The following is a 25876-nucleotide window of genomic DNA, read 5'->3' as shown; positions in this document are numbered from 1 at the left end:
CGTGTGCCAAGCTGCCATTCTGCTGTCGAGGAAGATAGCGCCCCTTAACCGTCCGCTAGGATTCCACCAATACTGATAGAGACTGACAGGCGCTCCTGCCACGGCCAGCCAAAAGCGAGGCCTGGGTTTATTGGCCCAGGGCGACGTCGGACCCCGGAAAGGCGGCCTGGCGGCGGATTCAGTAGTCTATCAAATTGACGCCAATTATTCATGGAAACCATTATAGTGTCCTTTATTTGCTTTTGGTGGAGGATCCCTGCAACCTTTTCTTGTTATCAATCTGATTCTGAATCAAAAATCGAATCTGCACTGACTTGCGACGAGGAAGACTCGGACACTGCCCGACATATCTGGACGACGAACTGAGTACCAGCCAGAACTACCATCCTCTTTCCTGCATGGTTACAAATCATCAGACATATCCGCATCTCCCTGGTTGACTCTGCAAGTCCGCGGTCTCTGCATAGTGAGTTGGTAGCATCGTGATGGGCCACCCCGGGTTCCCGTTTATGGACTGGGGACTCACCAGCATCCTTCAGCCCATCCTTCCCATCCTTCTGGATATCAGTAGCCTTGAATGGAGAGAAACTGCCCACTCTCTGTCTGCCGTTTACGCCGACCTGCGTGCGGGGTATCCAGATGTTCCTGCCCAGATGACTATCCCCAGTCCTGCCTAGTCCATCCAGCAGCTCTCACGACAGCGACCGAGACGCAAGACTGCTGTCGAGTCGTAACATCCCTCGGTATTCCATCGATTGATGCCCTCATTTCGAGTCAGCGGCTGACTCGGCTCTTACAGCGTCACCACCCACTTGGTCCCCTGCAAATCTACTGACAGATTCCGCTAGCTGCTCTCGCCCTTTGGAGGGAAAAGGCAAAACTATCTGAATACCGACAGATTACTTTCACCTAGCAGCAGATATGTACTCTCATCAAGGTAGAAGGGCCTCGCGCGCCTGCGTGTCCTGCCACCAGCGGAAGCTACGCTGTGACGCATCTTTTCGCGGATGTCCCTGCACAAGATGTCTACAAGATGGAAAAGATACTTGTATTCTTCGTGAGAAGCTGCCTCGCTTGTCAGTTCCCCGGCCCGAGTTTTCCATTTCTCGTACCGAGCGTAATCGTCTCCGGTATCCCACCATAGCCCTGGCTGACCTCTGGAGCAGCTCGCGGAATGTTCATCAGAATGTCCTTACAAGCCCACTTACCGCTGATGACCGCCGGAGTGTGCAGACTGACGGTAACAACCCTCAGTAACTACCTTGGGTTAGAAGAGCTAACAAGTGCTTGACCTTTCGCGACAGAAGACCGCACAAGAGGTGCATCACCACCCGGCAGCGTCGAGTTCTCCCAATACTCGTTTCTGGAACTGAACAATATCAAAGCACTCGATATAGAAGACGTCGCTTATTTACGATCAAAAGGATGCCTCTCCGTTCCCGACCAGCCCGTTCTCGAAAAGTTCGTAAGCCAGTTCTTCCTACACATTCACCCCGAAACGCCGGTGTTGGACGAAGCTCAGTTCTGGCGTCTATATCTGCAAGCTGGCACTGGTGCAACAAGCCCCGAGCAGAAAATATCACTCTTTGTCTTCCACGCTATGTTATTCAACGCAGTTTCTGTGAGTGTGGACTGCAATATTTATGGCTGTCGCTAACTATGGCCAGTATGTGTCTCTCGAGAGCATCAATCGGTGCGGTTTCACCGATAAAGAGACCGCAAGGGCGTCATTTTACAATCGTGCAAAGGTTTGCCAACGTTGCGCACAAGTATACAAGTCTTGACGTGCTAATCAAATCGTATTTGGCAGTTATTGTTCGATCTCAGAGCAGAGAACTCACCTCTCAACAAGGCCCAGGGTGCGGTCCTCCTGTCGCATCAAGTTTCCCCCGACGACCCCCAGACTGGCAGCCTATGGCTCGTCTACGCAACACAGAACACTGTGATTCTCGGGCAACAGCCGGTGTCATTTGCTGGGGACCTTCAGGATTCGATGAAGAAGCGGCTATGGTGGTCTATCCTTCTTCGCGATAGGTGTCTCTGCCTTGGACTGCGGCGCCGCACTCAGATCGCCTCGAAGCATTTCAACGCAGAGACAAACTACCTTGAGGAGGCCGATTTTGCGGACGAGATTTCTCATTCAAATGTGTATGACAAGGCCTCGAAGAAGATTCTTTTTGAAACGCTGCAGCACCAGTGTCGATTGGCGGTTCTGGTAACTGATATGACAACGTTTATGTTCACCACGAACGGCGTGTCGTCACCGTCTCTATCCTTCAAAGCTTTCCAGTCACATCGATGCGAAATAAAAAGGCTACGAAACGAGCTTTTACAGTGGGAGAGGAGATTCGCGCCGCCGCAGAGGCTGCCTAGTGGCTCAGCTCTACCCCGGTCTGTTACAACCTTCATCAAGGTGACCTATATGTACTACTAGTGCGTGCCCATTCCTTTCTACACTGCGTTGCTGACCCTGACTCAGTGCGGCGCAATCCAATCTATCTCATTATGAAGCACTGATCGTAGAGAGCCATTCAGACTTTGCAGGCAAAAACTACAACAGCCAATTACTCGAATGCGGCACATTTCTCAAGGATGCCGTCGCTAGCCTGACTGAAACCATGGAGTATTTCAGCGACTGCCAGAAAGTGGAAAACATCCCACTATGCACGTAAGCGCCCTCCTTTCTATATTTCAAACTCGAGTCGACTGACTTCTTCAGTCTCGCATTTGTTGCCACTCCGCTAGTCAATGCTGCCCTCGACGTCAAGCTCGCTAGGTCGTATGAGGAGATGGCTGCCCGTAGGCGACATGTAGACCTTCTTGCAGATATCTATCGCCGACTCGCACTGATCTACAATGTCACCAACTACGTCGCCGTCGGGACAAATCAGATCCTGAAGCTTGTTTACAGTTTATCTCGGGAGCTACTACTCAGGGACGACCAGTCTCACGCGTCGACCGTCCGGTCCGCAAAGGCTCCCGGAAACAATGTCAAGATGAATCTGACCGACCGCATAACGAACTGGGTCGACGTGTTTGTCTACTACCCCCGAGCTTATCTCTTGATCTCTACTTCAGTCGACTACAGTCTCTCCGTTGGCCGCCTCCCCCATGATAATGATATTCCTGAATTTCTTCGCAATATACTGCCGGATACTCCAAAGATCACGCTGCCATGGATGGCGAAAGCAGACCTGATAAATCCGACAAACGCGGCTGGGCCAGACTTCTGGTGCCCATCATATTGCGCACCTGCACGGCCACTGTCTGTCATTCGACCGCAGAATGACGGATTGACTCTGCATAATTCTATGGGAGACGGATCAATGGTAGGAATATGCAAGCCTCCTCTCCAGCTTCAGACCATGCCTGGAACGTTATGGCAGGGCGGCGCTGGATATGATAATATATCCAACTATCAGACCACACCAGTGACCTTCGAACAAGGGCCAATCAACCTAGATTTCCTGAACCCGACGCCTTCGACAGCTGTGCCATTTTTCCAACAAACCGCCAGTCAGGCTATGGGATATGGGCAGTATGCACAGATTGGGACTATCCCAACACCGGTAATGGGGAGTGAAATAGGTGGACCTGATGATCTCGGCCAAGTATACTTGAGAGACGACGACAGTATCACGCCTAACCTGTGGGTACTTGACTACTATAATGAGACGGCCAGTAACGGCCCTTCAATGTTCTATTCCCTGACGTATCCTCCACCTCCACACAACCCAAACGAAGATCAGACCCAGAGAAATGGCGGCTCGGTTTAAGCCAGGCTCCTAATAGGCCTTGGGTCGCCTTGCCGTCTCCGACCCGAGATGCCGCGGGACCGCCATCCCCGCAAATCCTTAGGCGTATCTGATCATACCAAGGGTATGCTAGTCGCCAGTAGCGGGAAATACCCTATCTATCTATTGGTCGATACGTCTTGTCCTTGTCGATATCTGCATCGTTTCGGCTGTTCCAAGACACTAGATACCGCGGACTGCACCCCAGATCATTCCCTGCGTGCCAGAAGGAACAGGAGGGTCCAGCGCGGCCATGGTGAATGATGCTTTCTAACTACTTTTGGCCAGAATTTATTCATCTCATATAGAGGGTAGCTGCAGCTAGACACTCGGTCCGCTTGTTCCTGCTTTCTCTATTCGCACGACTCTCCCGCGGTCCGGACAGCGGCAAGAGCCCCCACTGGCTAAGCAGGCATTGGGTTTTTTTTTTCTTTATATAAAATATTATTTTCTTGTTTATTTGCGCATGTACATAACAGAAAGAATGAGACCACAAATTTCCCCTTACCCATTACCAGTTACCTATTCACACAATCCCCCTCCCCACCACCCACAGGGACAGCCACGATATCGGAATATGATTCCGACGACGAGCTCCCCAGATGCAGAATGTCGGGACCCCCATTCTCATGTTGCTGATACATCCCATATGCGTAGTTCTGATGCGTGAACAGGACATGCCCTGGGTATGCGTACTCCGCGTCCAGCATGGGATTGTAGGGTGGGAGCACCAGGGGATCAAACACTTGTCTCTCGTAGTCTGGGTCTGTATATGGTTCTGCAGATGAGATCTTCAGAGACTGCTGCTGCTGCTCAGAATCAAGCAAGGTGTATACATTCGCCAGGTTCATCGCCATTTGTCCGCCTAGCCCAGATCCTGAAGCAAGGTCCATATACGGCGAAGATGTCGGCTCTGTTATCCCCAACCCTGAAAAGCCCTCAGAACTGCAAACAGGCATTGACACAGTTTCGGTCTCTCCAGTGCCATCCTCTCTTAGGTGGATATCGATATCCTCGCCACCCAAACCCCTCTGCACCTCTCCATAAGACGGGAAATATCCCCGGGCAATAGCATAATCCAGCGCAAACAAAAGCCTCAAATACAGCTTCGGAGACTCCACAAAGAGTTCAGACCAGCTACTGCATTTCGAAGATGCCCGGGACCCAGTTTCAGAATGATCACTGTTAGACGAGCGTCCGCGCGTCTGTTCCTGCAGCCGGGTGAGTAAATAGCCCGCCAACTGCAACGTCTGCTGAATAAACGCCGCAACGGTGTCTGTGCCATCATACCGCTGCTGGAAGACCTGCATCAGGTTGGCGTAGTACCGGAACCGGCGCTTCCGGGTGGCAGATTGGGATTTTGTCGAGGAGAGTTTTACGTCGAGGGCGCTGAGGAGGAGCGGGTGTGCTATTAGGGGGACACTAGTTATATATTTCCTTCTTAGTATGACTGAGATCTGAGAGATAGATTGATTGGGTTTAGGTAGGTGGGAACGTACGCGCTTATAGGGAGATTGTGGGCGACGCCCTGTGCGAGGAATCGCTTGATTGTGTCTGTTATACAGCCTGTGGCGTCTTCGAGTTTATCTTGGATTTGTTCTTGGTCTGGTTTTGTGGTGTTTGCTGTGTTCGAATCTTTGTTTAGTTGGATGCTTAGGGCTTCGAAGTTGCAGAGGGCTAGACGGGCCGCGCTGTGTATTATCGTTTCTTAGCTTAGTCTCTGACAGCGATCGAGAGTAAGGCAAGTGGAAAGAAAACGTACTGGTAGTAGAAGAACGTCAACCCGAAGAACAAGCCGACAGATTCATGTGTCATATGCGAGTTCACGACTGCCCCCAGTGCAGCCTTTGCGCTTGTCGACCACCGAAGGAGGCTGGCTTTGCACTTTGCGACCTGTTCCTTGACACATGGTACTTCCTTTTGTGTTTGTCCCCGTGTCTGAGTCCCCTTTATATCTCCACCCAACCCATCTGCAATTTTCGCAGGAGAGGCAGAAGAATGTACAACCCCAAGCACGTCCCCCAAACAAGCCGCCAACTCGCACTGCACCCCCACGACTTTGACAAGCAATCTCTTCGTGTCAGGATCATAAACCTCCGATCCAGAAATCTCATCCTCGAGATCATTCTCCGCAAGCACACCCCCACAGACTACACCCGCCCCCGTAAGGCCAGGTTCAAGATCTAGCGTCTGCGGCGTAATCCGCGGATGGCGTCTTAAACCAAGTGCCATTATCCGATCCCGCAGCAAGATACACGACCAAATGCGTTTCTTGGTGATGTCGGTTGACGCCGGGTGCAGCGCGTTGTAGACGATGGCGCTTTGGATTGCGATGCTGAGCCAGAGAGAGCCGGCGTGGAGGTCTGAGGAGGAGGATTGGTGCGTTAGGAGGAGGGATCCTTGGGCTGTGGATAGGGGTGATTTCTCGCAGCCTAGGTCGTAGAGGAGCTGGATGGGGTTCCGTTAGCTGGAGTGTTCTTGTTTGGAGTGTCAATATGCTGGGAGATATACTTTAGCGCGGGTGTAGAATGCGTTGCGCGCTGTTCGCGTGTCTGGGAATCCTGCTGATTGGATTGTCTTTGCAGAAACAAACTGTATAACGAGGATTAGTGGGGATGTTCTAGACGTCGTGGTGGAGGCATACCGCAGAACTGGCAAACAACATCGCCTGGAACGTGAACAGACTCACGCCGCTATTCCCGTCATTGTCATCCGGGAAAGACTGGCGGTAGTATATCTGCCAGAACTCTGCCTCATTGATAATCGGCAGACAGGGGTGCACGTAGAGGAAGTACCCCCGGATAAACTCGTCCAATACTGCTCCACTAGGGACACGGAAGCAGCCCTTTATAGTGAGATACTGGATGTCCTCTTGGGGGATATCTGATAGACCAGGGAGCGTCAGGAATGGGTGGAAGGAGTAGAAGACGTCTGATACGGTGCTAAGCTGGGTAGTGGATGATGATGCCGATGAGGAAGACGAGCTCGGGTGCGGAGGGGTCCTCCAGGGCGTTTTGTCGACTGCTCCTTCGTTCCATAGATGGGAGATGAGTGGGCTGCGTGATGAGGCTTCTGAGGGTTGAAATACAGAGGGCTTGCCTGTCCTTGGTGTGGTGGGCGATGGATAGGGCTGGTGGCGTGAAGCCGGCTTTTTCGCGCGGATGTTTTTGCTCCTTTTGAGATCAGCTTCCTATTAACTATTGAATGTCTTGGTAGACATACTGTGAGGCGGAATGCACCACACACTCCTGCTGGTCGAGCTCGCAGTTCGTGCATGGCGTACCGTGGCTAGAGGCATCGCAGCGGACTTTTCGATCTCGACACCACGTACACGCAATGCGAGAGCGTTTTCTAGGTGGCTTGTTCAGTTTGTCCGTAGCTAGGGCTTTGTTCTTGACCTGCTCAAAACCAAGTGATGCTTCGGAGCTGGATGCATCTGGAGATGGCTCTATCAAAAGCGGTTCGTGTTTGTTGGAATTCATGTTGCTGATTACTCTGGCTTCCAGCGATACTTCAAGGTTCAACTCTTCCAGACCAGGGCATTAATAAAGTAATCTCGCGGAGCTGGAGTGAACGTGGAAGTGCACGTATGCCACTGACAAAAGCCATATCACACCAACACTTTGCCTCGAAGACGGAGCAAGATCTCTTAGGCTTAGTAGAGCCGACTTGCCATCCATTTCTCCGCAGTCCTCCGCATTCTCCTAAGTCGTGCAGATATCACGGACGTCAAAGTTTAGAGCGTCGCGGGGATTAGTTCGGCATACATGTTGATTCGAGTCAAAGGTAGACAAGTAATATTATACGGCTTACAGGTCCGTTCTGGGATACCAGCGCGAGGCCAATTACCAAGATATTACTCAGGGTTCAGACCCTCCACAGTGGATGTCCATTTCCCCAGACGATTGTAAGAGTGTACACCGTATGACCAACCCGGCCCGAAGTAGACCACCGTATCAGACAATATTGACCAATGAACTTACCAGCAGAGACCCCTGCTGTCGGGCCGAAATACAAATTCAGTGTGTACGTGCGTTGTAAAATACTAGCCCATCTGCAGACGTTAGGGCCTTGCGTAGTGCCGGAGGACTGCGTCTAGTGCCAGATCTAGCGAGCAGCGTAACGACGCCGAGAGAACAGGCCACTGGCTCCCACACTCCTCAGCTCCAGTTCGGGCCGAGACTTAAATTAACACTTATCCCGAGCTGGTTCATGGCGCTGGGATAAGCTGTAAGCGAGATGATCGACAAAGCACCGGTGACGGTACCTGAAGGGTTTGGCAGGACTAAGGCGAAGAGGGTATTGGATGCGAAAATACTCGAGTCTCCGACTTGATTAACAAGATCCTCGATATGATTATTGCCGTTGGAAACTAAGTACAAGAGATTACTCCGCAGCAGCCCTATCCTCCCTTTCCCTCTCACATGCAAATCACCGCCACTATCACAATCATATCACACCTAAAGAGCAAGCGCAACACCGAGGATACCCATCGCAGCAAGGACGCTGGTCGAGATCGCCTTACTATCATATGAAGAAAAGGCCGCATTTTCCTTGTCGGAGTCCTTGCTAGCATCTCCAGATTCGCCGTCGTCATTACCAGAGCTGCTGCTATCAGCACTGGCCTTGACGGTGCTGCCAGGAGACGCAACGGCAGCAGTAGGATTGTAAGTAATGCTGCGGTCGGCGATCTGCGTAGCGAAAAGACCCAGATAGGACTTCACTGGTGTCGGAAGGTCCTTGTACCAGTCGGGGACGTCACCGTTGGCGGCGCTTTCCTGGAGTGCACTGCGAGAGGCAGGGTTCACCAGGCCACGGAGAACGGAGGTTGGGACTGCATCGACGAGGTCGGTTAGAATGCCTGGGGGTGGTGTTGGGAGCGAGTCTTTAAGACTTTTGACGCTGGCGGGGAGTTCCCAGTTCGGTGGCAGAGTTGGCAACAGGCCCGCAAGTTGGGAGCTGGTAGCGTTAGCATTCTCCTTGCTTCTCTATGAGGACATATGAAGTCAACCCCTATACTTACAGTTGCGAGGGCAGGTTCCCAATATCGGGCATGGTGGTGGTCGCGTTTGCCTGGTCCTGCGCGAAGGCAGCGGTTGCGGTCAAGGCAACGGCGAGGATGGAGAAACGCATCTTGACTGAATATACCAATGAAAATACGATAAACAGAACCTTTGGTGTAAAGCAGAAGACGAGGTAAGTTCTCAACACAAGATAACTCAAGGGTCGGTCAAGTCAAGACGAAAGCAAGGAGACTGGGGGAGAGCAGGTAGACATACTCCAAGAGTCCATCAGGAAGACATGCCAAGCACATGCTATATAGGATTTATGACTGACTCTCGCTACTCCTGCCTATTCCACGGATCTGCAATAGGCCTTCCGGAGATGTGATATGGTATTGATTGTTGAATATACGGCCACTCCGCGGTCCGTCCATCCCTCCCGAGGTCAGCCAACAAAAGGCGTCATGGTTGGAGTCAGCAAATTAATATGCTATTGCCATCGCAAGGGTTACTGAAAATGCCATACTGAATTCTGGCCGGGGGCCCACGGACCGTGCAGCTATGTCTGGATTTGCCCTCTCAGCACCATGGGTCATGGCGACGACCCGCCACCCGGATGGAGCAATCTCGGAGAGCTATTGGTGATGTTTTCCTTATTTACAAGTTGAATCTGTGACTGTAAGTTAGTCGGTCACGAAATCAAGACATTTCCTTGTGTGGTAGTATGCGGTGGACAGGTTGAGGTCCAGCAGGCATATCACTCCGGGTCTTATGCCAGTCATTGCGTCCATTTAGAATACACTCTATTCATGTACAGTTCTGTAGGCAGCATCAGCAAGATAACAATGTTCCATTATTTCTCGGGCTACAGGACTTGTGAGGGAGCTCCATGATCCCACAAATGCAGGGCTAGCTTGCCTGGCACCATGCGTCCTGCTGGTTGCTTGCCAGCCCCGATGTCTCATCTCCGAAGCCAACGGGCGATTAGACCTTGCAGGTTTCTAAACCCCGCACTGTTGTCTGAGAGGCTTTATTATCTTCCTCCTGATTACCACCGTCGATCCGCGGGCAGTTTACCGAATATACCAAAGCAAAAACATGAAGTTGTCACATCACATGGGGCATACGCAGGAAGTAATGCTGGTAATATACCGCTTTAGCCATTAGTACTAAGGATCCATCCAGAGAAGAGCACGACTCTCTGAATATAAAAGCATCCCGATGTACACCCTGAGCCATCTTCTCATCAGCAACCTCACGAATCCCAGGAGTTCCTAGTTGTTCCAAGCTTCTCTTTCTAAGCTCAGACAACCTTCAACTTATAATTCTTAACTCCTTGCAGCTTCAAGGCGCCCACTCTTCAAAATGAAGTACTTCCAAATCTTCCTCCTGCTCGTCCTCCCCCTCCTAGCCCTGGCCATGCCAGCTCCCGACCCCATCGAGGAACTCAAGAGCGCCCTCGTTGCCCGCCAAAACGATACTAGCGGTGACGATCTCCTGGGTGGCCTAGGCAATATCGGCGGTACCATTGGCGACATCATCAACTCCATTGGACCTCTCCTCGATTTGATCAACCCCGACACCGTCAAGCAGCTGCAGACAATTATCACAAATGCCGCTAAGCTACTGAATGATAAGACCACCCAGAATATTATCAACGTTGTCGGAAGCGCCAATGAACTCCTGACGCCTGAGTTTGTTAAGGCTATCAGCGGCTTGATTGATGCGGTTGCTCCGGTATGGTCCCCTACTTCCGGGTTAACATTGGGAAGTCTGGCTAATATTATTCTAGCTCATCAACGCCATTGTTCAGCTCATCTCCGGTGTTCTCGGAGCTATCTTTGGCTAAGCGTGTCCGGCGGGAATCAACTCGTTGGGCTGCAGGTTTCCAGCTGACAAGACATGGCTATCCTAGATAGCCCAGCCCTACGAGTGATTTCTATCCGATAAGATCACAATATACGCGTCATATTAAACCACCTGTCGAGCATTCGGGGTTGGAATGGTAATCGAGGTGGATTCTAAGGGAATGTTCCCTGATGCAGGGTTGCTAGGTGTATATAGTCGCAGTGCTTGGAGGACATGTTGATTAGGCTTTATGTAGCCTTCCGTTAATAATAATATGCTTCCCTTGCGAGATACCTTTCTCTAAATTTAACCCTTCAATATAAATTGTCAAATACTAGAATCAACCGTGAATTCAATGTACAACATATCTGTTTCTCCAGGTTTATAGTTCGGGTTCAGCTCCGCAGAGATCATTAGATTGACGTGGATACTTTACGTTTAATCTGCTGACAGGTCAATTGACTTTCTGCGGGGTCTGGAATCAGTCATAATGCTCATAATATAATCAACCCTCAACAATGACCGTCTAGGATCCTTAGGACGTCGTTTACTTAGCGGTAATGAAGGCGTAATCTGACCTCGCCAAAATTACGCCCTCCCAATACCCTATATATATGATTGGTCCAGACGCGACAATCGACCCGCTCGAGTGGGTCTCGGCCCGTCAACCCAACTCCCGAACAACCTAAATTTACTAAATTTACTAAATTCGTTTTTTCTCCGACTCGCCTCGAGGACCCTTGCCAATGGTCGATCTATTGCTCGGCGCCCACCTCTTCTCTCGCAGAGCAATCCTAGGACGTCTACTTGTGATATTGCCATCCTATATCCCTGCTTCCCCATGTTCACCTGGAATCCCCCATGGGCTTCCCCCGCTTGTGACCTCCCTCTGGCGCGTGGATGAGGGGCAGACCCTGATCGCGCCACTCTTCAAAGAAGATCAAGCATGAGATTATTCTGGTGCCGATGGCGGTTCGCGGCAGCGGTTGGGGGCCCTCGGGCTTGCATCCCTCCTTTACAGAGAGAGAAGATATGGAAAGTCAACGGCGTCAGTTATATCAAAATGGCGTGGTGTACGCTCTGTCCAGGGACTCATATTTTATTTACCAGACCTCCCCTACCTTAGACTTTCAAGCATATTCATATCTCTCAATTTGATAAAGCAAAGTCAAGCCAAAAGATCAAGGCCATGATCGATCCCACCATGAACGAGAAAGCCCCCGAGGCGTCCTCCCAAGCCGAGAGCTCCAGCTCCAGCTCCGGCTCATTCACCATCACCATCGAAAAAGAAGACCCGGGCAACCCCTTCGCGGGCGTATCCCCCCTCGCAATGAAAGAGCTCAAGAAAGTCGCCCGCGAAGGGATAGCCCTCGCCGGCGGCCCAGCCGCAATCTTACTCCAAATCGCCCATCCCTCTGTCGGCCAAGGCGTCGCAGACCACAGCACATTCACAAAGCGTGCCATTGCCCGAGTGCAGTATACCCAGATGTACATCTACGTGATGATCTTCGGCACGCCCGAGGACAAAGCGAACATGAAAGCGTGGGTCGACCAAGCGCATGCGCGCGTGAAATCTGAGGCCGGGCCGAGACCCTACAGCGCGCTTGATCCGGAGCTGCAACTCTGGGTTGCGATTACGATTTATGCATCCATGGTGGGCATGTATGAGCTCATCTATGGGCCTCTGCCGCCTGCGATGGCTGAGCGGGTTTTCCAGGCGTACTCAGTCATGGGCACGTCGCTTCAGGTGCCGAAGGACATGTGGCCGAAGAATCTGAAGGAGTTTAGGTTGTATTGGCACGATGTCATTGAGAATCAGCTTCGGGTTACTGCTGATGCGGAGCTGGTGCTGGAGGAGATCTTCCACCCTGTTAAGAGTGTTCCGCTGTGGGCGAGGCCGGCGGTTGTTGTTGCGATGCCGTTTATCAGACGGTTGACGATTGAGCAGCTCCCGCCCTCGCTGAGGGAGCAGTTTCATTTAAAGTCGACCAAGTCGTCGAGGATGCTCTCGGGGCTTTTTGTTTCTGGGATGGCTTGTGTGTATCCGTTTACACCGCGGTTTGTGCGCCAGCTCCCGAAGACTTATGCCATGAGGCTGTTTAGGAAGAAGGTTAAGAAGAGAGGTGGTCAGCTTGTTAAACCTTGAGTTTGGATGTTCTTTTCGTGTTCTTTGTTGTTTGGCTTCAGTTGTATGATGACGTTTATGTACTACTTTCGCTTCCATATGTATTACCGCACGTCCAGGATTCGAGACATATTACTACAATCATATTCAACATTGTAACTACTAGATACGAGAAGAATGGACAGATCCTGCTTGCGTTGGACGGTGTCCAACGCACATAGGCTGGATAAATAGGCCGAATAGCTGAGAATAGCCCGTGCTAATCTAACGAGCACTCGACCAACAATCGACATGGTATAATAAATTAAATACCTTCTGTCAATCACTCGGCGCAATTCCCGGCTCGTGTGGTACTGTCGTAGTACACGCTAGAATTCGCACGGCGCAAAAGCCCTTGGCCTGTACTCCATCACAAGCTCCGACCCCTGTCTGACTCTTTTTCCCTAGCCCATGAAAGACAGGACTTCCTTCCCAGAGGAGGCAACAATGCGGAGTAAGTAGAAAAATACCCTTGTCTTCCGAGTCCCTACCGCGGACCGTCTGCTTGGGCTCTTAATTTTTCGACGCCGACTCGGCTCGTGAGCATTTCGCTGCCCTGTTCGCATGCAATTATGAGGAAGGGTGTCAGCCTTCACCTCTACCCAAACCCGTAAATCTCTGAGAAATATTATTCTTATCTTGTCCCTTCCCCGCCGTTTCATAGAGACCCCGCGTTTAGCTCAGTTGAGCTCCCTGCTACTTAGTGTCTGGGAGCGTCCTCAGCGCATTTCTCCCTCAGTCACCCAGCCCATATGCACAGTCTTCACCTTCGAGATAGACAGCCATGATCCTCACATTCTTGGGGTTCCTCGCGCGCGTGGGGGTCTTCATATCAGCCATCATAACACTCGGTCTCAACGGAAAGTTCTTCACGAATACGGACTACAGCGACGACCTTCTCATCTACATCATCGCCCTCGCCTCGTTCAGCGCCTTAGCATGCCTTGTCCCACCGTACCCGAACTTCGTCTATGATTTGTTCTGGGCCCTAGCGAATGCAATCTGTGCGGTGTTTGCATTGGTTGTTCAGGTTGGTTCTCTTTCGGGCATCAAGTCTGTTAGCGGTTAAAAAGAGGGAAGTGCTAATGCCAGTAACTACGCAGTTTATCGACTCCGAGTGCTATGGATTTCGAGCGGATAATGGCGTGAAATGTGCGACGTACAAGGCTGGCACGGCGTTTACGTTTTTGTTGGCGTTGGCGTGGTTTGCTAGTGCTTTCTTCGTGGGTTGTGTTTCAATCTGCATCTATATATGCTAATGTTTATAGGGTGGTCTACGGATCTTGGGCGTCGTATTCAATATCGGGCAATATGCGAGTCGTCCGTACGTCAATGCGTCCCATCTAACTATTCACTCATGCTGATACTGAGCAGCCTCTACATTCAAGGAGCTGAGGATGATAAGGAAGCTAAAGTAAAGAACGGAGACAACGTAGAGCCGGAAAAGAAGAAGAAGATCAAGTTGGTCCTATCACTCTCTTGATGACAATCCTAATCCGTCCAGGGGCTACGGGAACAATCATGTCGCCCGGTACTTCGTTTGCTACGGCCTTCTCGGTGTTGCCCTTCTCGCTGCTGGGCTTCCCCTTCTGTATTATCCCTAATATCTCTCCTTCGAGAAGGAAAAGTCGACATGCTGACACTTGCAGAATCATATACGCCGCTCCGGCATTCGCAATCTACCTCCTCGACCACGTTCCCATCCCAAACGTCCAAGTAAACCTGCTGAACCCAACCAACGACAGCATCCAGTTCTCCGTTCTCAGCGACATCAAAGTCCCCGACGCCGTGAGCGTCAGGTTCGACCCCATGCAGGCGTTATTCTTCCGCGCCGAAACGAAGGACGACCCGATTCCGATTGCAACGGTTGACCTGCCGAGTCTCAAGTTCGCGGCCAACGAGAGAGTTTCTCTTGTTAATCAGAGCCTCAAACTTGGTGATGTCGATCAATTCGCGGCCCTCGTTGAGGATGTTGCGTATAATCCGACGTTCAGGGTTGCTGGACAGACGAAGACGAGGGTTCATGTTGGGACGCTGGGCACAACTGTTGATTTGTTGAAGGTTGTCTCTTTGCCAGGTGTGTCTTTCACTCTTTTAAGTTGGTATCAATCAAAGAGCTAATATATCCAGGATTCAACAACTTCCCTAACCTCTGGATCAATGAAATCGGAGTCATGCCGCCAGATGATCAGGGCAACAACGTCTACGGCGAAGTCGTCGTGTTCAACCCTGCGCCGGCTACTGTGACGCTTGTACACATCCCATTCCTTTCCATCCTCATTATGCAATAATTAACAAGTTACCAGGGCGAAGTAACCCTCGGCGTGATCCTCGCAGACCTAACAGTCGGCCAAGCCACCGTCGCCGTAAACGACATCGTCCCAGGGAACAATACCTTCGTCGTCCGCGCAAAGCTAAACACCGAACTAGTCGAAAACAACATTAACGAGATCATAAAGTCCGAGATTCCGTACCTCAAAGAAGGAAATGTCATCGCAACCGCAACCGGTATCTCCGTCGTCTATAATGGGCAGCACCTCGAGTACTGGGAAAAGGCGTTCCAGACGATCCGCGTCAGTGCGACGAGGCCGGTCAAGGAGATTCTGAATATGGTTGTTGACAGCGGTGTTAGTTTTATTTTGGGAGGGATTAAGCCGGGGGATGGGCTGGAGACGGTCGTTAATAACTTGGTTGATCAGATTTTGGACACGGTTAGGGGGCTGGATGAGAATGATGTCGATGGGTATACGGAGAACTTGGCGGCGCTGGGGAAGTTGGTGTTGAGGTTGTTGACTTTCCTGGGAATTCTGTAGGTGTTATCTTAGTTAATAACATCTTCAAGGGATATTTCATGGTCTCTATAGAGCTCAGTAATACCGGATGTTCTATACAACAAGTATAGAGCGGCTCACTGGGCTTGTACTACTATATATACATCCCAGACCATCTTATGTATATGTTATGTATACTACAAATGCAAGTAGAACATCCAAACTGAAATTATAAAACTAACCATATCTCTAATAGTACCTAGTTGCTCAATGGACTGCAATTGGTCTGATCGGCGTCCATCCTGATCTCTATTTGCAGTCTGTACCTGCACCCCTTCACAACCGGCAGTAAGCCAACTAAACTAAACAAACTATTGTCAGTCCCAGAACCAATCGTCCACAAGAACACAAACACAAATCAAATAGACCGACTCCACTGTCTGAATCGTATAGTTACAGTCGCATCTCCGATTAGTCACCAAACAAAGTTGTCGTCGACGTCACTGGTACCCACTGTATTGAACTACTTATACCCAAGAGCCTCCTCTGATCCTCTTTTCTTTCTCCATCTGTCGCATCCTCGAAATCTGCTGAAAATGGCCCAATATCCACCTGGAATCCGCGTCGCCCAGGCCGTCGGCCTGACTGGAGCCGCATACCTAGCTGGTTAGTAGCCACCCCGTACCAAGGACCTACCCCTGCACTCTGCAGCGAGGCTGTTACACAGAACCCCTTGCAGTGGCGCGACCAGCGCAGTCGCATCCATCCAAACAAACCAGCCTACGAAAAAAACAACGAAAACAACAACAAAAAAAAAAGAAGGGAAGGCAAAACTAACGTTCTCACCCAGGCAACATCGCATCCTTCACCCTCGCCAGCGTCCCAGCCCTCCAAACCGCACACGCCCGGTACCAAGCACCCCTGACCCTAATCGTCAAGCAATGGCGCGACATGTACGAAGCCGGCCACAGTCAGAACCCGCCCGTCGCGATCCTGGCGGCGTCGGCATTCGCGTTCCTTGCATGGTCCGTGCACCGGGATGTCGCGATCGCGGCCCTGGCGCCGCGCAACGCGTCCACGCTTTATGGTCTTGCGGCGGCGTTGACGGTGGGGATTGTCCCGTGGACTCTTGCGACGATGATGGGAGTTAATCGGTTGTTGTTGGAGAGGGCGGGGAATGCGGCTTGGGCGCCGAGTGGGGAGAAGGGGGAGGAGGAGGAGGTCGAGGTTACGGGGGCTTTGGCGAAGTGGAAGACTCTTAATGGGGTGAGGGCGTTGTTGCCGCTTCTGGGGGTTGTTGCGGGTGTTTGTGCTTTTTAGTTGGTGTTTGGTTATATATATTATATATTGTAATTATCGAATTGGGGTTTGGATAACAAGGAATATCCAAGTGCAGGTATTACCATCAAGTTGATTATTGACCAGTTGACCATAACTCCAGCGACAAGCTGATGCATTCAATAGTAGGTACTCATAGTACATCGTCAGGTATATAAACCGTATTGCAAAAAGATTAAGAGAAAACGTAAATAGGTATAGTATGTCCAATCCACCAAACAAAACACCCCAAATCCTCGCTACCACAGCCTCCTACTGCATCTCCTGAAGAGGTCCCCGCGTCCGAACATGTTCGTCCGAGGGCAACTCCTGCGGCGGCAAAGGAGGGCCGGCCTGCTGCTGCGCGAACCTCTTATCCTGCGGCGTCGGCGTGAAGTTCTCCGTGTGCCCTGACGCACCGGGCCCTGCCGTAGCAGCGCGCTTTCGCCGGCGGAAGAACCAGAAGGCAACGAGTGCGCCTGCGACCAGTGGGATTCCCACGCCTAGCCCGACACCCAGGCCGACGCCGAGGTTGTTGCTGTCCCCGCCGGAGCTGCCTTCCGCTGGGGAGGCTGTTGGTGAGGGAGTGGAGGTTGAAGTTGGTGTTGATGAGGAGGTGGGGAGGCTGCCGGGTCCAACGGTCTGGGTGTTGGCCCGAACGACAGCTTCCATGGAGAAGGTCTGCGTAGAGTTGTTGCAGTCGCAGCCGCTGAATCCGGTGCAGCAGAATTTCTCGCTGCCGCAGGTAGTCACGCCATTTCCAGCGTCTTGAAGATGTCAGCGATGAACGATGGAGTTACGGGATGGAAGAGAATGGATAGATTAATGAAGGACGGAAGAGAATGGATGGGATGATGGAGGACATACTGCGAATATCGGCACACTGGGTCGGGCATGTTGGGACAGAGCCATCAATCCAGTCCGGGTCAGTGCAGGTGTTTTGGAAGTAGCCGACGTCGCCATTGTCCCTTGGGCGGATGCAGAGACCGTTGGTGGCACAGTAGTCGCCTTCATCGCAGCACTGGGCGGGGTTCCCGTCCGCTGAGCAGGGAAAACGAGTTGGGTCCTCATTTCCATCCCGGGTGTAGCAAGTGACCATTTTGGCGATGGATAAGGCGTGCCTGGATGGGCAGGACGCACGAGACGGAACGAGGAGATGGAATGAGGAGTCTGGGGATGGGAAATGGGATGGGAAGAGAAGGATCTTAGGATGCTCAGCTGGGACGAAGTGAGATTAGACGAAGGCCGAGCGGCGCCTTGCATTCTGCACTGTCCCTCTGCACTAAGCTTCGCGCTGGAGAATCCTAAACTTTCTGCACTTTCGCTCGAGGCTCCTCCTGCATGGCACGGCTGGGCTGCGGATAATTATTCCATTTCTCTAACCGATCGTCGTGTTTGCCCTTGTTGGCATTCCAGCCGTCTCCTCACTCTCAGTCCTCACTCCTCAGTCTCACTTCGAGGCTCAGTTGATCGCTGCTTCTCGTGGGCCGTGGCAGACGCTTCGCTGACAGGGATCGCAAATAGTCTCAGCGCTCGCTCGCAAGTGCGTCGTGCTGGTTGGCTAGGCGATGTTGACAGCCAGGCCCGGCTCCTCATTGGCCGCTGCGAATTGGAATTGATGAGCCACGGATGAGCCACCCACCCAACGTCTGACAGTCCAGAGTTTCGGCGGTGGCAGGGAAACTGTTTACTCCACGCGAATCGAATCGTGAGAGCGGCGGCCCAAGGAAAGCTGCTGTCAAATCCACAACGATGGTGAGTGATTCTCGATGATTGATTGAGTCAAAAGAGCAAGACCCTTCGTTCGGAACCTAGTGCCTATCGTAATTTGTGCAGAACGCTCTCCGTCGCGTCCCCACCCTTAGTCCCCTGCGACGAGCAATGAGCGGCCAGCAACAGTTCCGCGGTGTTTCTGCTCTCGGTCGCCTCACGGTCACTGTCCAGGGCCCTCATGTCGATAGCGAGGCGGCTCCAGACCATCGCGAGCCTCTGCTCGCTCAACTTAGGTCTCTCCCGAGAGATGCTCCCATCCTGACCATCCAAGATGATCCACCGTCCGACACAGAATGGGACCTCCTCAGCGATCACTTCACTGGCGTGCGCGATCTGGAGATCGACACTGGCTTTAACGAGGACCTCAACGACAGCAAGATGCCCCTTCACTGGCCACTCGATCGTCTAATGATCTCCGGCGTCTGCGGAGAGGTCACCAAGTCGCCGCACATCTTACAAGGGCTAGCCAAGCACCTCATCCTGTATCTCACATCTGAGATGCGATTCGAGGGCCCTCGATCTGACCAATTGACCGGCGCGTACCAAAAAGCCATCGATCGCGGCGAAGCCAAATCCGAATACATACCTGGTAGCAAAATTAACCTGATAAACATAACCAAGCTCGGGCGCGAGTGGATGGCACAAAAATACGGAGACAGCTCTGCAGAGGCAGAGCTCGAACCGGAAAACCGACCCGTCCAGGAGAGCCGTCTACGCACGCTCGAGATCATCGGGAACGACGCCCTCGACACGTTCCTACGCATGTGCGCTGCGATACCGCACGTTGTCGAGAACGTCTCAACACTCTACCTGCGTTCGACCTCGGCCCGGCCCGACTTCTTGTGGACTGAGGAGAAGAGCTTCGCAGAGGTTCTCCCGCAGCTTACAGATTTACAGACATTGAAGCTCAGCGTTGGAGAAGTCTTCCACGAGGAGGCAACTCTCTCCGCTCTATATACCAGTCTCCCGCCGAATCTCACGACGCTGTATTTCCGCGGGCCCATTTCGCTCTGCCGGTCGGAGCGGTGGGAAGAGTGGGTGACGGCCTTTAGCTCGGACACCTTCCTCCCCAAGCTGCAGCGGCTGGCCTTTGTGCTTGACATGCACTATGAACAGGGGAAGTACGGTAAGGAAGATTCGGATGCACCGGAGGAGGACCTACTCCAAGCGCGGGCTGCGTGCGAACGTTTGTATGAGGGCGCGCGACGTCGAGGAATAACCATTGAGCCGCTGCAGGATGAATGGGCAGGCAAACACGTGTGCTTACGGCCGGTAGACAGGCGGTGGCCGAGTCCGCGACCGTACCCGAGTCCGTTTTTTGGCCCGTAAGTTTCCAGGGCTGTGGTTGGGGATGAGGGCTGTGGTGCTGACAGCCGGGGCACGGTCAGCGACAGCGCATTCTCCTGCCGTTCCTGATCCTTACGAGTTGCAGGTCGCAGCTGTATTATTTTTGTACTTTGATACCCACTCCGCTTCTGTGTTCGGCCTGAGGCTGAACAGGTGATCAATCTCAATTCTCAATTCTCAATTCCACATGAAACCTCCTGCCCCTCAATTTGGCGTCACGTTCCAGGTGTCAAACAGTCAAGACTCAAATAGCCAGTCGTACTCGTATCCCTATCGACCCACAAGGCCACACAACACAGCAGGCAGCACAGCTCCAGGGTCGATTCCAGGACGATGCAGGCCGATTGAGGGTCATCTTCCCAATCAAGATAAGCAAGAGCGAGAGCGAGAGCCCTAAAAAAAGGAAATGAAACGAAAACGCGAAAAAGAAGAAGCGGACGAACGACAAGCTCGATCGGACTTACCTGCAGCCCAATCACAGCCTCCGGCGGTGCCAACACGAATACGAGCTGACCTCGCCCCATACCAGTTTCGCACATGGCGCCGTGGTTAGTGCTGCTTAGGAGTGGTTAGTCTACGACACGCCTTCTCTTTTCGTTCGCTTGACACCGATAATCAGGGCCCGGAGTGCGGTCGACACGGACCCGGTGTCTCAAGTGCGCTTCTGATCGCCATCACTGCCTGCTCCGTAAGGAAGCTAGGCTGCGATGTTTCTATTCCCATTTGCAAGCTCCAGTTTACGCTTTCACCGGTCTTGGGAATCATGGGAACGAAGGAAAGTGGCCTAATGGGTGGACAATTACATGGATTGCCGAACGTATAAAGGGCACGTCCGTCGCCCCGTTATGACATGACCCATCAGTGTGCTCGTAAGGCTGAATTTGGGACTGTCGTATTCGTACGCCGGATTATCCATATAATTTATCGTTCGCCTGATCGGCTGGCTGTGCTGCGCCCTGGCCCCAGGCTGGATGAGGCTTGTATGACTGCAGAACCTATATAGTCGCTGCTTATCCTCCTTGGCTCAATCGAGTTTACAATTGTTCAATCGATCAATTTCTGAGGTTCGTGAACGCGGAAAATCGTCAAAATGAGCAGATCGAGACGTGGGAATTCCGACGCAAGCTCGTCGAACAGGTTCGTCTACAATCTACACCCTACACTCTTTCTCTCGATTTCTCCCAAAATACTAACGAAATACAGCCCCCACGGCCAAACATTCCCCCTGGCCCACCCACCCCCCAAAAAATCCAGCAAGGCGAAGAAATCCCGACAATGCCTACGCCTATCCACCCGCCGACTCCTCCAAATCCAACAACTGCAACAAACATCCTCCACTCCACGCGTCACCCCAATCCTCGAACTCTACCGCCCTTCTTCATTCGGCAAATCAATCCCGCTCCATAACGAGAATCGGTCCCGGAAAGTCCACGGCCGCGATCTATACCTCACACAGAGCGAACCGTACACACATCTCCGGAACCGGAATCGGAGTAAAAGCAATGGACGCTCGAGTGTTCATTCAAACGGCCTCCTCACCCCGCCTGTAAACGGACACGCGACAAAACCACGCTCGGGTTCAGGAGCGTCAAGATCCGGGGCGAGCTCCGTCTCAGGCGAGGAAGGAGGAGGAGGAGGTGGTGGTGGAAGCAGCGAATGGAGAGCGCGATTCAGATCGCCACGGCGGCGGAAGGGAAGCAAGGACTCTGCGTATGCAAGTGCATCTGCGTCAGGTTCTGAGGAGAACGAAGACGAGGAAGAGAATGACGTCGTGGCTGTGATTCATACTTCGCCGAAACCTAGAGCGAAGGGAGTCGCGGCGCCGGACGCAGAGCTGTTCTTCCCGCTGTCTGGATGGTCGTGGGAGGCGAGCTCGCCTGCGCCAGGACGGTATCGGTTCCGAGATGACAAGGGAATGGTAGTATTTGACTGGGAGAAACGGCCTCCGTCGCGGTCGAGTCCAGCAACCGCGGAGAAAGAGGACGGCGAGCGGTTTGTCCTCGGGGTTTCTAATGAGTCCGGGGGTGAGACGACGTCATTAAGGCGGCCTTGGCTGGCGCAGTTGTCTCGGCGGGGAATCCATGTTGGTGGGCTTGAAGGTTGGCAGGGCGAGCTTGGGGCGTTGATGATCGACGACGGTGCGGGGCTGTACACCTTGATTCTGACCATGGCGGTTTGGGTAGCGAAGCAGGCTGAGTGGGTTTAGTTCATGGGTTGTTTAGTTCATGGAGGCGTGGCTTTCGTATTCTATAGATTCTTCGTGGCTTGTCGATTTGTTGTGAGCGTATACCCGGAGTATAGGATGTGAATACCCAGAATGATTCTGTTATTTTTACTATTTGCCAATCTATCTATACTAAATCACGCTTTCAATCTGACCTGTAAATCTAGTTCAACCCCCTCTCCACAGCAAGAATCTGCAAGGCCAGCAACTGCGAGTAATACCGACACAGCGCCAGATTCCCGCCCATAAACCAGAACCCTGGATGTCCACTACGCCGCCAGATCGTCCTCGGCTCACCCTCCTCATCAAGCCCCCAAACACTATTCACGCGGTCCGCGATCTCGTCGCCGAATATAATCCGCGTCTGTGTTCGCATGTTCTGGTACCCCGTGGCAAAGATAATCTCGTCCGCCTCCAACTCCGAACCATCAGCAAACCGGATCCCATGCGGAACGACCTCGCTGATTTCTTGGCCCTGCTTAACCTTGATCTTGCCCTGGGCGATGAGCTTCCCGGCCCCGACTTCAATCGTGTATCCGCCGCCGCGCTGCCAGTATTTCAACAGTAGTCCGGCGTCGTCAGGCCCGCGGTCGACTTTGAATCCGGCCTTGGCCAGACCATCGAGTAGTTCCTTGTCGCGCTCGTTTTCAAGCGCGGTGATCTTGATTTGCTGCGCTTTGAACTGCGAACTGGGGATACTGTACAGGAAGACGTCGGAGTCGTCTACCGGCGGGCCGTTCTCCTCGTAGAGACCCTTTAGTGCGATGTTGACGATGGCGTCGGACGAAACGACGCAGGTAGATGAGCGCTGCACTATCGTTACATTGTATCCCTTTTCGTAGTAATCCTGTGCAATGTCGTGTGCGGAGTTGCAGGAGCCCACCACGACGGCTTTCTTCCCCTGGCCGTCTGCTGCGGCCCCGTGGAATTCAGAGCTGTGGCAGATTCTGCTCCCTGTGAAGGACTCGACGCCTTTGAAAGTAGGGAGGTTTTTCTTCCCCGAGTGTCCTGTTGCCTGGATGACATGGCGCGGACGGAGGACTCTCGTCTCGCTACCTCCATCGTCCTTCTTTCTCGTGACCTCCACCGTCCAGGTCTTCTCGTCGTCACTCCAGTTTGACTTCCGGATACTCGACCCAGTCCAAACATTCAACTCTAGCAACTTCGCATAGCACTCAAAGAACTCTGCAAGTTTATCCTTCGGCGTAAACACCGGCCAATTCGACGGGAACGGCAGATACGGCATATGATCAAACCAGACCGGATCATGGAGCACAAGCTGGTGGTACCTGCGCCGCCAATTATCCCCAATGCGGTCCTCCTCGTCAATAATCAACGCATCTACACCAAGCATCTTCAGCCGCGCCGCTATTGACAGCCCCGACTGGCCCGCGCCCACAATCACAACGGCAGGCTGGCTCTGCTCGTCTGAAAGGTTCCGCTCTGCATTGCGTCGATCTTGCCAGTTCCGTCGATCCACGACTTCCCCATGCGTTGCGCCAAATGGTCGGCGCGTGTTGACTTTCTCTTCATACCCGCTTAGCGACTGCAGGGCTGTGTACAGGGTGTAGATGAACCACTTCCCCGCGCCCTGCTCGGCGAGTCTCACGACGCCGCGGCCGGATCCGAAAGCCGTCTGCACCGTAACGAAGAACTGCACACCGAACACCTCGCCGAGGGCGTCAATGGCGCCAACCTGCGGGGCGCGGAACGGGGTGCTCTTGTCGATTTCAAGCTTGATGTTCTTCAATGATGATGCGGAGGTTAGCAGGGAGCTGATCTTGTCGCGGCCTTTGGCGGTTCGGAAGTCCCAGGATAGACAGAGATGGTCGCGCCAGAAGGAGTTGTCCTCGAGGAAGAGGGGGGTTATAGCTGGGATGTCATTCTGGGAGAGGGCGGTGTTGAGGGCGTTGAGGGTTGTTGTGGCCACAGAGTGGGCGTCGATGTTTGTGGAGGTGCATGTTGCCGGGAAGGTCCCGACGGGGGTGTTGAATGAGCCGGGTTCGATCTTGGAGGCAGAAGCCATTGCTCTGGTAATTGGGAGATGTGAGATGGTGGGTTGGATGAAAGATGGAGGGAGAGAAGTGTAGGTGTGTTACCCCTCCTTACCCCGCATGTGCCTCAGGTACAATCGCCCAATTAGGCTTCTATACATCTCGGACTTTCCCCGGTCATCATACAGTCCAGTTACAGAATATTGCAGGCTGAGTGGCAGTTTATATAACATTTGACCCTGATAGGACAGTAACAGCATTCATCCGTGGCTGCCGAGATGTCTATACATCTATCTGTCGACCAGTGTTGATGTAAAGCTCTGCTGCAGAGTGTAGCTCACTCCCATGATATTTAGTCGTGTTGCACATTACTTCTAACATCCAAGACCATATGCGCAAGTACAATCTGGTCATAGGGCGTAGGGCAAACCAGTCCTGCCGTTTCAGGAGTATGGAGTCTATCTCTAACCCCAACAGTTCTGACCAGTTTCCCATCCCAGAAACTGCCCGAACCTTGTGCTGTGGCAGCTGTTCATTGCCCTTCTCCACATGATGAGAAATAAGAGGCGTGGAGACATGGAACTGATGGGCTCCAGGCGGTCCATGCACAGCCTTCCACTGCGCCCCAAGCAGCCCGTTTGGGAATATGGAGTCAGTCACCTGCAACAATACCAGGAACTATACGTGTAAGCTCTCCAGAGGCCAAACGGCCTTCTCGGATGGCGTTAGCTTGATCGGGAACAATTTGCGCTACAGTATAGTCCCTGATGGATTCCAGGAAGGTGTTGTCGATAGGGTCTGGGGGCCAATCTTCTGTGTTGAGCACTCACTCTTTGCATCACCCAAGCTCCAACTTTTTCCTATGGTTATACAGGCCCGGGATGTCTGCTTGTTAATTATTCAAGATGTGGTAGACTGTATTGTGCATCACTATCAGTATCACTATCAGGCAGGAATATATGGGTATACATACCCAATCCTCCTGCACTGAAACTCAATAGCACCAAATCTACGAATTAGTAGACGCCCATCCTCTTGTTGCCGACAGCATAGTAAGAAACCCATTAGCTTCTGTACCTAGTTTGTCGGCCGAGATGCGATATTAAGATATTCAACGAGCGAAAGTGCTTTCAATATATAAAGTTGAGTAGAACGACAGTTAGTTGATATTATCAGCCACACCTCTTCCAAACCCGTACTCTATATTTTATTAAACAAATCCAGAAAAATATCAACCTTTAATAACAATCTCATTTATGAAGCGTGTCAGTAAATTCGGAGAAGTAACTATACAACGAGTTCCAACACTACATAATATAAGCAGGAAAAGGATCGCCGGAATATCATGTCAAAAATGGACCCGGAAACAACAACCAGCATCATTGGTCTAGTGGTAGAATTCATCGTTGCCATCGATGAGGCCCGTGTTCGATTCACGGATGATGCACTCCTTTTCTTCTTTTTTATATTCACTCCTCATTTTTATAACATACAAAACAGATTGTACTCCAGTGTAAACAGAAAACACTCCAAATTAAGGTGCCGTACGTGACGTAGACCTGGCGGTCTTATATCTGGGTATCTATTCAAACCACCCTCTAAACAAAATATATATACTAAGAGAGAGAGATATATAAATAA

General features: G+C 52.1%; 11 protein-coding genes and 1 non-coding gene across 12 annotated transcripts; 8 read left to right on the top strand and 4 right to left on the bottom strand.

The window, feature by feature from the left end:
- Positions 1–921: 921 nt before the first annotated feature.
- On the top strand, positions 922–3776 carry APUU_21594A (Zn(II)2Cys6 transcription factor; the record flags this gene model as incomplete). Its single annotated transcript, XM_041700363.1, has 6 exons — positions 922–1240; positions 1305–1621; positions 1668–1748; positions 1811–2433; positions 2480–2668; positions 2720–3776. The coding sequence occupies 6 exons, from the start codon at positions 922–924 to the stop codon at positions 3774–3776; spliced, it is 2586 nt and encodes an 861-aa protein (XP_041553356.1).
- A 536-nt stretch (positions 3777–4312) lies between these two features.
- APUU_21593S (Zn(II)2Cys6 transcription factor) lies at positions 4313–7276 on the bottom strand (the record flags this gene model as incomplete). The annotated part of the gene is made up of 6 exons (XM_041700361.1): positions 4313–5216; positions 5294–5485; positions 5557–6242; positions 6306–6386; positions 6439–6967; positions 7017–7276. The coding sequence occupies 6 exons, from the start codon at positions 7274–7276 to the stop codon at positions 4313–4315; spliced, it is 2652 nt and encodes an 883-aa protein (XP_041553355.1).
- Positions 7277–8254: 978 nt separating this feature from the next.
- On the bottom strand, positions 8255–8927 carry APUU_21592S (uncharacterized protein; the record flags this gene model as incomplete). The annotated part of the gene is made up of 2 exons (XM_041700360.1): positions 8255–8753; positions 8818–8927. 2 exons carry the CDS (start codon positions 8925–8927, stop codon positions 8255–8257), a joined length of 609 nt encoding a protein of 202 aa, XP_041553354.1.
- Positions 8928–10162: 1235 nt separating this feature from the next.
- APUU_21591A (uncharacterized protein) lies at positions 10163–10646 on the top strand (the record flags this gene model as incomplete). Its single annotated transcript, XM_041700359.1, has 2 exons — positions 10163–10534; positions 10590–10646. The coding sequence occupies 2 exons, from the start codon at positions 10163–10165 to the stop codon at positions 10644–10646; spliced, it is 429 nt and encodes a 142-aa protein (XP_041553353.1).
- A 1188-nt stretch (positions 10647–11834) lies between these two features.
- On the top strand, positions 11835–12791 carry APUU_21590A (oxygenase MpaB family protein; the record flags this gene model as incomplete). Its single annotated transcript, XM_041700358.1, has 1 exon — positions 11835–12791. The coding sequence occupies one exon, from the start codon at positions 11835–11837 to the stop codon at positions 12789–12791; it is 957 nt and encodes a 318-aa protein (XP_041553352.1).
- Positions 12792–13593: 802 nt separating this feature from the next.
- Positions 13594–15622, top strand: APUU_21589A (uncharacterized protein; the record flags this gene model as incomplete). Its single annotated transcript, XM_041700357.1, has 8 exons — positions 13594–13839; positions 13913–14032; positions 14078–14133; positions 14184–14270; positions 14314–14400; positions 14459–14886; positions 14940–15061; positions 15116–15622. 8 exons carry the CDS (start codon positions 13594–13596, stop codon positions 15620–15622), a joined length of 1653 nt encoding a protein of 550 aa, XP_041553351.1.
- Positions 15623–16176: 554 nt separating this feature from the next.
- On the top strand, positions 16177–16900 carry APUU_21588A (DUF1772 domain-containing protein; the record flags this gene model as incomplete). Its single annotated transcript, XM_041700356.1, has 2 exons — positions 16177–16246; positions 16431–16900. The coding sequence occupies 2 exons, from the start codon at positions 16177–16179 to the stop codon at positions 16898–16900; spliced, it is 540 nt and encodes a 179-aa protein (XP_041553350.1).
- Positions 16901–17170: 270 nt separating this feature from the next.
- Positions 17171–17996, bottom strand: APUU_21587S (uncharacterized protein; the record flags this gene model as incomplete). Its single annotated transcript, XM_041700355.1, has 2 exons — positions 17171–17664; positions 17765–17996. 2 exons carry the CDS (start codon positions 17994–17996, stop codon positions 17171–17173), a joined length of 726 nt encoding a protein of 241 aa, XP_041553349.1.
- A 653-nt stretch (positions 17997–18649) lies between these two features.
- APUU_21586A (uncharacterized protein) lies at positions 18650–19999 on the top strand (the record flags this gene model as incomplete). Its single annotated transcript, XM_041700354.1, has 2 exons — positions 18650–18652; positions 18734–19999. 2 exons carry the CDS (start codon positions 18650–18652, stop codon positions 19997–19999), a joined length of 1269 nt encoding a protein of 422 aa, XP_041553348.1.
- A 1108-nt stretch (positions 20000–21107) lies between these two features.
- On the top strand, positions 21108–22223 carry APUU_21585A (uncharacterized protein; the record flags this gene model as incomplete). Its single annotated transcript, XM_041700353.1, has 2 exons — positions 21108–21154; positions 21221–22223. The coding sequence occupies 2 exons, from the start codon at positions 21108–21110 to the stop codon at positions 22221–22223; spliced, it is 1050 nt and encodes a 349-aa protein (XP_041553347.1).
- Positions 22224–22404: 181 nt separating this feature from the next.
- On the bottom strand, positions 22405–24267 carry APUU_21584S (flavin-containing monooxygenase; the record flags this gene model as incomplete). Its single annotated transcript, XM_041700352.1, has 1 exon — positions 22405–24267. The coding sequence occupies one exon, from the start codon at positions 24265–24267 to the stop codon at positions 22405–22407; it is 1863 nt and encodes a 620-aa protein (XP_041553346.1).
- A 1344-nt stretch (positions 24268–25611) lies between these two features.
- On the top strand, positions 25612–25682 carry APUU_t20015A. The gene has a single exon. It is a non-coding gene; the product is annotated as a tRNA-Gly (tRNA).
- The last annotated feature ends 194 nt before the right edge of the window (positions 25683–25876 follow it).

This window comes from Aspergillus puulaauensis, chromosome 2, assembly GCF_016861865.1.
Source record: "Aspergillus puulaauensis MK2 DNA, chromosome 2, nearly complete sequence".
Lineage (NCBI taxonomy): Eukaryota > Fungi > Ascomycota > Eurotiomycetes > Eurotiales > Aspergillaceae > Aspergillus > Aspergillus puulaauensis.
Note: the sequence above shows the minus strand (reverse complement) of the source record. Positions and strands in the feature narration are given on the sequence as shown.